Source organism: Piliocolobus tephrosceles, chromosome 10 (assembly GCF_002776525.5).
Source record: "Piliocolobus tephrosceles isolate RC106 chromosome 10, ASM277652v3, whole genome shotgun sequence".
NCBI lineage: Eukaryota > Metazoa > Chordata > Mammalia > Primates > Cercopithecidae > Piliocolobus > Piliocolobus tephrosceles.
Window position 1 is genome coordinate 116,078,942 of NC_045443.1, and position 11,326 is coordinate 116,090,267.

The window sequence follows — 11,326 nt, forward strand, 5'->3', positions numbered from 1 at the left end:
GCTCGTTTCTCGTTTGTAAAACCAGGGGAACATCTTATCGAATAAACCTTACACAAACAGAAAGGATTCCTAAGGGCTGGGAAAATACTGTTTTGCTGTCCTCAGGATGGAATATCAGCATCCTTGTCTTTTAGCTCTTAATAAAGAGCTCTAAGTAATCACAGGAGGAGCCAGGCTGCATGATCACGCACACTCTGGATGTCTAGGTTTTCCGACCTAACAAGGGGGCAGTTCGCGTGGTTCCCCTGCTTAGATTAGAGACCACCTCCACCTGCCAAGGGCCCTTCACACCTTCCGCCCCTAGGTCGCTAACGATCTCCGCTTTAGTTCTAGCTCCAGGCGCCGCCTGGCGGCTGTTTCCGGAAGTCGCCTGGGAGCCTCGGGGCCCTGACCGCTGCTGGGCCTGCCCGTAGATTTGCCTGACTCTAGAGAACCTGGCTCCGCCCCTCCCCCACTATACTTTAAGGATTTTAAGACGGCGATGAAAGGGCTGAGGTTGTGGCGACGGGGGTGTCCAGCGGCATCTCCACTCCCCCAAGGATGGCGGAGTCAGGCTGTCGTCGGGCAGCTCTCGACCCGGAAGTCGCTTGCGGCGCGAGGCCCCGGTTGCCGAGCGCGGGCGCGGGGGGCGGAGCTCGGCGGAGACCGGGAAGGGGTCGCCGCGGCTGTCGCGGCTCCCGCTCCTCAAGTTGGGGGCTCCCTCGGACGCTGCTAGGCAGACGGCGAGTACCGAGGGCGGGTGGCCGCGGTGTCCCTGGGCCACGCTCAGCTGCGGTCAGAGGCGACATGAGTGCCGCGGGGCTGCTGGCCCCGGCTCCGGCCCAGGCTGGAGCGCCGCCGGCCCCCGAGTACTACCCCGAGGAGGACGAAGAGCTGGAGAGCGCCGAGGACGATGAGCGCAGCTGTCGGGGCCGCGAGTCGGACGAAGGTGAGTCCTGCAGCTCTCCTGGCCGCCGGGAGCGGAGGTGGGACCGCTGGGGGAGGGGGGGGGGCTGCTTGGGAGAGGGGCGGGGCGGCCTCTGGGGCCTGGGGCTGCGTGGAGGGGCCTCCGGGAGTTGCGGGACTCAGGGAAGTTACTCCCATCCGCGCTGGAGTAGCGGGGAAGCCCTGGGTGCGTTACACTCGACTGTGATGGAGAGAGGGGACTTAGACGTTGTCACGCTGGGGGTCCCTTTAAGACCTCGTCCTCCCTCCCAGCCGTCTCTGATTGAACCTCACATCTTCACTAGTAAGAATGAGAAACTCATTTACTGAATGCACTGAGTGTAGTTCCCCCTTTTTTGTGTCTGAGAGCATCAGAGTCCAAAGTTGCCCCTCCTCACCCCCGAAATGCCTGTCAGCTATGTTTTAGGTAGGACAACTCAGGTTGGTTAAAGGAAAGGGACCTAGAACCAGCCAGATACAGGTTTAAATTTGGCTCTGTCACTTAACTCAGCTTTGTAAACTAAAGTTTTCCAGCCTCGATTTACCTAGCTGTAATGGAGCTGTTTAATTCCCACACCTGACCTAGAAAGCACTTCCTAGGGTCGGTATAGGGATTAAATGACATGCGCATAAAGTACTTGGCCTGGTACAGTAAATACTCAGTAAATGTTCTCCCCACCCGCCCCCCTCCCCGAAACAGGTAAGAGAGGGAGGGATTTGCTTAATGGTCCCCAGGTGTTGTGTTTTCAGTTCCATGCTCTTTACACTGTCATCACAGCGTCTCAGAGCCTTGCTTTTTAAACTGAGCTTTATAATTTGAGGACGCTGTTTTAGAGGGATGGAGGAGGAGGAGAGTCATGAAATATGAAAGATCAAGGGAGAAGAAAGAGGAGATAAAGAGAGATCTATATGTGAGTGGAATATTCTGGGACAAAATCGGGCCGTGGAGCAAAAGCTAGACCAGCTGTTTGGAATGGTGCATACGTTTTATTCATCTGAATTTCCCGAGTGCCAAGTAATGTGGCTGACCATGACAGGAACTCAGGGAAGGCCTCTTAACTGAAGGAGGGGAGAAGGGTTTGTGGGGAATTGGATCTGCAACAGCCTTACAAAAGACAGCTGCATATGCATGACATAGAAAGTTGAAGGACTGCCTTCGGTTTAACTCCATCCGAAGACGCGGCTTAACTAGAGATTTTGAATGTGAAGCACTTGCGCTGCATCTCATCCTCACGAGGGGGCGCGGTGGAGCCAAAATTGAGGGTTTTTTTTTCTTCCAGTATAGGGGCTGTTAAAAATTTGTAGACACCCCAGCCATTAGCTTGTTCTAAGAACAGTGTTTACGATGTTTTGAAACAATTTTCGTTTGAGCATCTGGCCTGCTCCTTGTTCCCTTTAGTTATAACTTGGAAAATATTTGTGTCAGATTCCCTTTTTTATTGTATACAGTTGGCGCTCCATGTCTGTGGATTCTGCATCTGTGAATTCAACCAAGTGCAGCTCAAAAATATTCCGGAAAAAATAGGATCTGTACTGAACATGTGCAGACTTTTTTTGGTTATTCCTAAACAGTGTAGTGTACAACTACTTACATAGTGTTTACATTTTATTGGCTATTGTAAGTAACCTTTTTTTTTTTGAGGTGGAGTCTCACTGTATCACTCAGGCTGGTGTGCAGTGTCGCAATCTCAGTTCACTGCAACCTCCATCTCCGGGGTTCAAGCAATTCTCCTGCCTCAGCCTCTGGAGTCGTTGGGATTACAGGCACCTGCCACCATGCCTGGCTAATTTTTGTGGCTTTATTTGTTGTTTGTTTTGTTCATTTTTTTTTTTTTTTTTTTTTTGAGATGGAGTTTCGCTCTTGTTGCCCAGGGTGGAGTGCAATGGCACGATCTCAGCTCAAACCATTCTCCTGCCTCGGCCTCTCAAGTAGCTGGGAGTAGCTGGGATTACAGGCATGCGCCACCACCCCCAGCTAATTTTGTATTTTGAGTAGAGAGGGGGTTTCTCCATGTTGGTCAGGCTGGTCTCAAACTCCCGACCTCAGGTGAATCACCTGCTTTGGCCTCCCAAAGTGCTGGGATTACAGGCGTGAGCCAATGCACCTAGCCTTAACTTTTGTGTTTTTAGTAGAGGTGGGGTTTCTCCACATTGGCCAGGATGGTCTGGAACTCCTGGCCTCAGGTGATTCACCCACTTTGGCCTTCCAAAATGCGGGGATTACAGGCATGAGCTGCCATGCCTGGCCTGGATATTGTAAGTAATCTAGAGATGATTTAAAGTGTACTGTTGTCTGGGCATGGTGGCTCATGCCTGTAATCTCAGCACTTTGGGAGGCCGAGGCAGGCAGTTCAGTTGAGGCCAGGAGTTCAAGACCAGCCTGGCCAGCATGGTGAAACTCCATCTCTACTAAAAATACAAAGATTAGCTGGGCGTGGTGGTGCACCCCTGTAATCCCAGCTATTTGGGAAGCTGAGGCAGGAGAATCATTTGAACCCAGAAGGTGGAGGTTTCAGTGAGCCAAGATCGTGCCACTGCACTCCAGCCTGGGCGACAGAATGAGACTGTGTCTCATAAAAAAAAAAAAGTATACTGGAAGATGTGCGTAGGTTATATGCAAATACTGTGTGCCATTTTGTCAAAGACTTGAGCAACTGAGGATTTTGGTATCCAAGGGAGTTGCAGGAACCGTTCCCCCACGGATACTGAGGGACAATCATGTATCCTGATGTAAAATGTGTGAAAGGTTCCAACTGGGTATGTATCAAAAGAGAATGTACATATTAGTTTTTTTCTGGAGCAGTGAGTAAGGCTTGACTGCTTGCAGTATCCAATCTTACGCCCGCATCTCCTTTTTTGAATTGCCAGCATTGTTGTTTCTGCAGAAGTAGCAGCCTTCACCATAACTGCCTGTGTCTGAGACACCCTATTCTGTGGCTGCATTTCAGGTAAAGGCAAGCTTTTTGCATAAATCTGACCGTAAGTTGGAAATGGCCTTGTCTTTTTTGAAGTACAGCTGTCCCTCAATATCCATGGGGGACTGGTTCCGGGACTTCATGGATATCATAACCTCAGGATACTCAAATTCTTTGCATTGGCCTTCCATGTCCACAGGTTTCACGTTTGCAGATAGGGATGGCCTGCTAACTGTATGTAATGTTTTTCATGGATGACTTTGTGCCAGCCTGCATTGAATAGAAATTGATTTTATGGGAGTTTATTGAGTGCCTACTCTGTGTCAGGTGACGCCAGCTCTGTGAATTATGATTTTGACTAGCTCCTCTTTCCTAACTTTATTCAGACACTGAGGATGCTAGTGAAACTGACCTGGCAAAGCATGATGAAGAAGACTATGTAGAAATGAAGGAACAGTGAGTATGATTTGCCTGTGTCTTTACTGGAACATATAATTGACAACAAAATCTTTTTATAGGTTGAGCATCCCAAATCTGAAATCTCAAATGCTCCCAAAACTAAAACTTCCTGAGTGCCAGCATGATGCTCAAAGGAAATGCTTATTGCACTATTTCAGATTTCTGAGTTTTGGATTTGGGATGCTCAACTGGTAAGTATATTGCAAATAATCTAAAATTTGAAAAAATCCAAAATACTTCTGATCCCAGAGCATTTCAGATAAGGGATACTTAATCTGTAGTGACCTTGTGTATATGATTTTGACCATAGCGCTTCCAAAGACCATGTATATTTGCAATTTCTCCACTTTAAATTAATTACATTTAATCAGTCTTCGCATTATAAGACTCTGTTGAGTACTCCCTAGAAAGAATCTTGAGGGCAGTGGACACAGGGGAGGGAATGAGGCTGTACAGCAGAAAAGGACCTTTTACCACTTACTGTTTTTTTTTCTTGAGACAGAGCCTTGCTCTGTCGCCCATACTGGAGTGCAGTGGCAGGATCTCGGCTCACTGCAACCTCCGCCTTCCAGGCTCAAATGATTCTCCCTCTTCAGCCTCCCGAGTAGCTGGGACTACAGGCGCATGCTACGACGCCCAGCGAAGTTTTGTATTTTTAGTAGAGACGGGGTTTCACCACGTTGGCCAGGCTGGTCTCTCACTCCTGAGCTCGTGATCTACCCACCTCGGCCTTCCGAAGTGCTGGGATTACGGGCGTGAGCCACTGTGCCTGGCCTTTTTTTTTTTTCTTTTTTAATGGGCACACCAATGCACAGAGAAGAGAATTGGTGTCTTGAAGCAGCTGGGTTCTCAGATGAGTGTGAACTCACTGCACTAACGTGCTAGACAAGGTGCTGGAAGCCTGGAGAGCTCAGAGAAGCCCCAGTTGAAAAGCAGGGCTGCTGACTCTCATTTATTTATTTATTTGTTATTTATTTATTTAATTTTTTTTTGAGACAGAGTGTCACTCAGTCGCCCAGGCTGGAGTGCAGTGGCGCAAACTTGGCTCACTGCAACCTCCGCCTCCCAGGTTCAAGTGATTGTCCTGCCTCAGCCTCCCAAGTAGCTGGGATTACAGGCATGTACCACCATGCCTGGCTAATTTTTGTACGTATGTATTTATTTTTTGTGGAGACGGAGTCTTGCTCTGTTGCCCAGGCTGGAGTGCAGTGACATGATCTTGGCTCAATGCAACCTCTGCCTCCTGGGCTCAAGCAATTCTCCTGCCCCAGCCTCCCGAGTAGCCAGGACTACAGGCACATGCCACCATGCCCGGCTAATAATTTTCATATTTTTAATAGAGACAGGGTTTCTCCATGTTGGCCAGGCTGGTGTCAAAGCTCTTGCTCTCAGGTAATCCATCTGCTTTGGTCTCCCAAAGTGCTAGGATTACAGGCGTGAACCACCCTGCCTGGCCACATGCTGACTCTCAGGCCAGTGCTCTGTCCGTGTTTGCACATGCTCTCATCCAAGACTTCTCGTCTTCAGACAGAGCCACAGCTGAACGGATTCCAGAGAAACAAAAACCTCACTCGCTTTTAGCGTACACCCAGATAGAAAATGGTATAAAATATATTTAATATGTATTTGTTGAATGTGTCAGATTTTTAAAGTCCTTTACCTTTTAACAAGATAATCCACATTCCTTTCCCTTTAGGTCCTTTTTGCAAATGTTTTGTGGCCATTCTCTGGATTCTCTCATTGTTTTTGTGCTTTAAAATTCAAAGGGGTAATTCAGCTAGGTCTAACCAGTGCTGAATAAAGATGGATTACTGTTTTTTTTTTTTGAAGCAGAGTCTCACTCTGTCACCCAGGCTGGAGTACAATGGCACAATCTCGGCTCAGTGCAACTTCCACCTCCTGAGTTCAAGTGATTGTCGTGGCTAAGCCTCCTGAGTAGCTGGGGCTACAGACATATGCCACCACGGCTGGCTGATTTTTTTTTTTTTTTGTATTTTTAGTAGAGATGGGGTTTCACCATGTTGGCCAGGCTGGTCTTGAACTCCTGACCTCAGGTGATCTGCCTGCCTTAGCCTCCTGTCGTGTTGAGATTACAGGTCTGAGCCATCATGCTGGGCCACTTGTTTTTTGAGGCAGGATCTTGCTTTGTTGCCTGGGCTGGAGTGCAGTGGCATGGTAGCACTCATTGCATTCTCAGCCTCCGAGGCTCAATCCATTGATCCTCCCACCTCAGCGTTCCAAATAGCTGGGACAACAGGCACGTGCCACCATGCCCAGCTGATTTTTAGAATTTTTAGTAGAAATAAGATCTCACTATGTTGCTCAGGCTGGTCTCGAATGTCTGAGCTCAAGCATTTCTCCTGTTTCGGCCTCCTGGAGTGCTAGGATTACAAGAATGAGCCAACATGCCCAGCCTTTTTTTTTCCTTTCTTTTTTAAGAGACAGGGTCTTGCTCTGTTGCCCAGGCTGGAGTGCAATGGCACAGTCATGGCTCAATGCAGCCTCAGACTTCTGAGCTCAAGTGATCCTCCTGCCTCAGCCTTCCAAGTAGCTAGGACTACAGGCACATGTCACCATGCCTGGCTGATTTTTTAATTTTTTGTAGAGATGGGGTCTTGTGATATTGCCCGGGCTGGTTTCAAACTCCTGGCCTCAAGTGATCCTCCTACCTTGGCCTAAGAAGGATTACTTTAATAATTCATTTGATCCTTCTCACAGTTTCATTTCTGAAGCTGTGCTTGCTTTTTATTCTCTTCAAGCATAAAGCTTGGTTTACCTTGACCATTTGAGAGGTATTTTTACATACCTGTTCTTTTCCTCATGCACGATCTCCATGAATGTGAATTTTTTACTGTTGTTGCTTCTTCAATCTGTCAGTATTGACATACTCAGAATTCAAAGGTATTGACTGGCGCTCTCAAAGTGGAAAATAGCTTGGGTTTCTGAATACTTGTACATGGTTTACTCATTTGTTCCCTCTCCTGTACTTGATAGGTTTCAACATTTTGAGATAATCTTTTAATTGTGCCCCTTAGTGTTTTTTTTTTTTTTTTGAGATGGGGTCTTGCTCTGTCGCCCAGGCTGGAGTGCAGTGGCATGATCTCAGCTCACTGCAACCTCCACCTCCTGGGTTCAAGCTATTCTTCTGCCTCAGCCTCCCGAGTAGCTGTGATTACAGGCGCCCACCACCACGTCTGGCTAATTTTTTTTTTTTTTTAGTAGAGACAGGGTTTCACCATGATGGTCAGGTTGGTCTTGAACTCCTGACCTCAAGTGATCCACCCGCCTTGGCCTCCTAAAGTGCTGGGATTACAGGTGTGAGCCACCTCGCCTGGCCTCTCTTAGTATTTGATGATATAGAAAATAATTTTGGTTAAAATGGAATGCCTTGTGTAATTCAAGGTGAACGTCGAAAGTACGTCAGAATTTGCCCTAAAAGAGTCAGACATGTGTGAGTCTCAAATTCTGCCTACTCTCCTCCCCTTACGGATGGTTGGGTTGTATTTGCAGCCCTTATTTGACCACTAAAAAGGTTATCACGCCCATGTGCTCACTTCAGCAGCACATATACCAAAAGGTTATTGTGCTTGTTATATGTTGGACAGTGTTCTTTCAGATCACAAATCTTGTTTTTATCACTGTTAAATTGGGGGTGTTTTTCAGGTAGAAGCAAAAATATTTGCTGAAATGTGATTGATATGTGGAACCCACCTTCAGGCCGACTTGCTGAAGTTATGACTGCCTATAATCCATTAGGTGTGAGAGGAAAAAACTAACATACCAAATGCTTTTGCTTTGTGTATGCTATGTGTTCCCATCCAGCTGGGGCTGCAAGTAAATGCTGCCTTTTAACTTTTCTTTCTGAATTACTGTTATTTCTCTGATCCTAAAAGAGCAGTGCTTGAAAAAATGACGTGAAGATTTATTAACTTAGTTCTTACACTGCTAAGCCTATCTGCATAGAAAACATGCTGAAGGCATAATGTTACTCCCTTGTAACTTACAATCTAATTGTAGAGTCGACGTGAGAGTTGTGTTTCACGCCATTTCTACATTGTGTGTGTTCTTGCCTGTTTATCATTGTCACTTATTTATTAAAATCTGCTATCGTTGCAAGTTTTAGACGAGTTCTCTAAAGGTGGGATAACATGGGAGAATCTACAAAATTAGAATAAGATTGAGGAATGCCGGGTTCTTGTTCCTTTCTGATCCCTGTGGCTGCTGATGCATTTTAAGCCAGCAAGCCGACTTTACTTTCCTGTCTTCCTTAAAGGGACATTAGTGACCTTCCCATAACAGCCCAGCTAATTTCTGTGAGTAGGTTATTTTGGAATTGAGTATTGAATGTTTTTATCTGTTAGTGTGACTTTTTTTTTAATAGGATGTATCAGGACAAACTGGCTTCTCTCAAGAGGCAGTTGCAACAACTACAAGAAGGTTGGTGTGTGATTGAAACCTGCATTTCTAAATATGCTTCTTAATATTACAAACCCGTGTAATCTGTGTATTTCACTTATTTGTGGGAGCTATTTAAAACGTGGTCTGGCTGATCTTAGCTATCCAGTACATTTTGCTATCAGTAAAGTGGTGATTTTCAAACTCCTGGATTTTGAAAAATTTATTTCCAATATGTGTGAGATTCTTTCTTCAAATGAAGTCTCACTTGGAACTTTCAGTGGAACACGAATTGAACGCCACTGTGCCTAAAGCTAGATATTTTTAGGAGAGACGTTGTTATCAAAGAATAAAGTTCTACTGTTTTTTCTAAACCAAATGTTTATGACCTGTGCATTATTCACACTGTATTTTCTCCTTTTTGCTTGTTAAATTAAAAGTATATTGTATTTTGTCAAATGCCGCTGGCTGCTAAAGGCAGTGCAATGTCAGAGTTACGGGTGCAGGCTGTGGAGTTTTGTGAGGAGTTGGAATCCCAGTTTCCCTGCTTCTAGTAATGTGACCTTGGACACACCAGTTTCTCTTGTTTAATCTGTTTTCTGATCTGGAAAATGAAGAAAGTGAGAGTAGTTGTGATTATGCACAAAGAGCATCTAGCATAGCAGTGTGCACACTGCGAGGTCCTGGGGACAATTAGCTGTGGCAGTGAGCTCTTTGGTTTCATATCGTGGAGTCCCCTTGTCAGTGAAACAGCTTTTGCTTTGTCTTTGCTTTTTTTTTTTTTTCCCCCCCGAGGCTGAGTTTCGCTTTTGTCACCCAGGCTGCAGTGCAGAGGCACGATCTCGGGTCACTGCAACCTCTACCTTCTGGGTTCAAGTGATTCTCCTGCATCAGCTTCCCAAGTAGCTGGGATTACAGACACCCACCACCAGGCCCGGCTGATTTCTTGTATTTTTGGTAGAGACAGGGTTTCACCACGTTGGCCAGGCTGGTCTTGAACTCCCGACCTCAGGTGATCCGCCCACCTCGGCCTCCCAAAGTAGTGCTGGGATTACAGGCATGAGCCACCGTGCCTGGCCTGAAACTGCTTTTTTCTAGTATGTGCTTTTATTGCTTGTGAGTGATCCACACCCTTGGACTAGCCCAAGGTTGGGCATTATAATCGGAAACACTTCCCCCACAAGATGTGCACCTCCTAATTAACTGTTTTGTTGGAAGAGCAATGGCATGAATAGCGATTTGGTTAGAATCTATACCTGATCTGTTTAATGTTGTCACTAGTCACGTGTGACTGTTTAAATGTAGTTAATAATTTAGTTTTTCAGTTCCACCAGCTACATTTCCAGTGCTAAAATAGCCACAAATGGTTAGTGGCTGCCATATTGGACATTGCAAATATAAAACACTTACACCATTGCAGAAGGTTCTACTGGAGAGCATTGATCTAGACTTTACTGAAGGAGAATGAACCTTTTCCAGTAAAGGAAGGCCCGTTGATTCAGACTGTTGCAGCAACTGATCAGAACAGTGTGGAGATGTTGGCACTGTTCCACTCCCCCTCACTCACTGCAGACCCTTGATCCACTGGGTTGGGTGGACTTTAAATAGGCCCCTAGTGGTTTCTGCTGTGTGCCTTGGTTAAGAACCACAGGTAACTCTACTGAGGTGTGTCTTCCTTTGGTGTTACTGGAACAGTCAGTGTTAATGCTACAGAATAATTTTAGGAAACAAAATGTAGGGCAGATTGATATTCACAATAATTTTATTTTTTAAATGTTGAAATCAGGTACATTACAGGAATATCAGAAGAGAATGAAAAAACTAGATCAGCAGTACAAAGAGAGGATACGGAATGCAGGTAAGGCTCCTTTATTTTATTTTATTTTTATTTTTATTTTTTTTAAGACGGAGTCTCGCTCTGTCGCCCGGGCTGGAGTTCAGTGGCCGGATCTCAGCTCACTGCAAGTTCTGCCTCCCGGGTTTACGCCATTCTCCTGCCTCAGCCTCCGGAGTAGCTGGGACTACAGGCGCCCACCACCTCGCCCGGCTAGTTTTTTTGTATTTTTTAGTAGAGACGGGGTTTCACCGTGTTAGCCAGGATGGTCTCGAGCTCCTGACCTCGTGATCCGCCCATCTCGGCCTCCCAAAGTGCTGGGATTACAGGCTTGAGCCACCGCGCCCGGCTGGTAAGGCTCATTTAAATGGAAATGAATCATCTGTAAATGTTCCACCGTTTGCCGATCGTCAGAGTAATGTAGCCCTAAGAGCTATTCTCCAAAACGTATCCCAGATGTTCTGTCAGGGAGAGTTTTCGAAAAAGAGACTTCCAAACTGTGGTTATGGAAAGTGGTTTCATCTTCTGCTAAGGAACGGCCCAGTAGTGGAGGGTGTCTGAGGAGGCTCCTTGCAGTTAGGTTGTTCTCTCTGGTACCCCAAGAGTGGTCTTGCACCTGCAACTCAACTCTTGCTCATGGCCCCGTGGCTGGCCTGGTGTACAATCAGAAGTGCAGCTGAGGAAAAGGATTGTAGGTGGTTTTTTTTTTTTTTTTTTTTTTAGACGGAGTCTCGCTCTGCTGCCCCGGCTGGGGGGCAATGGGCCGGTCTCCGCCCCCTGCAAGCCCCGCCTCCCGGGG

At 46.5% G+C, this 11,326-nt stretch overlaps 1 protein-coding gene across 1 annotated transcript in view; it reads left to right on the plus strand.

Moving 5' to 3' along the window:
• Positions 1-465: 465 nt before the first annotated feature.
• SUDS3 (SDS3 homolog, SIN3A corepressor complex component) overlaps positions 466-11,326 on the plus strand; it is a 42,789-nt gene continuing 31,928 nt past the window's right edge. Inside the window, exons 1-4 of the mRNA XM_023204495.1 lie at positions 466-928; positions 4,226-4,295; positions 8,680-8,735; positions 10,480-10,551. Of these exons, the coding sequence (XP_023060263.1) occupies positions 541-928; positions 4,226-4,295; positions 8,680-8,735; positions 10,480-10,551 (586 nt within the window). The 5' untranslated portion in view covers positions 466-540. The remainder of the gene's footprint in view (positions 929-4,225; positions 4,296-8,679; positions 8,736-10,479; positions 10,552-11,326) is intronic.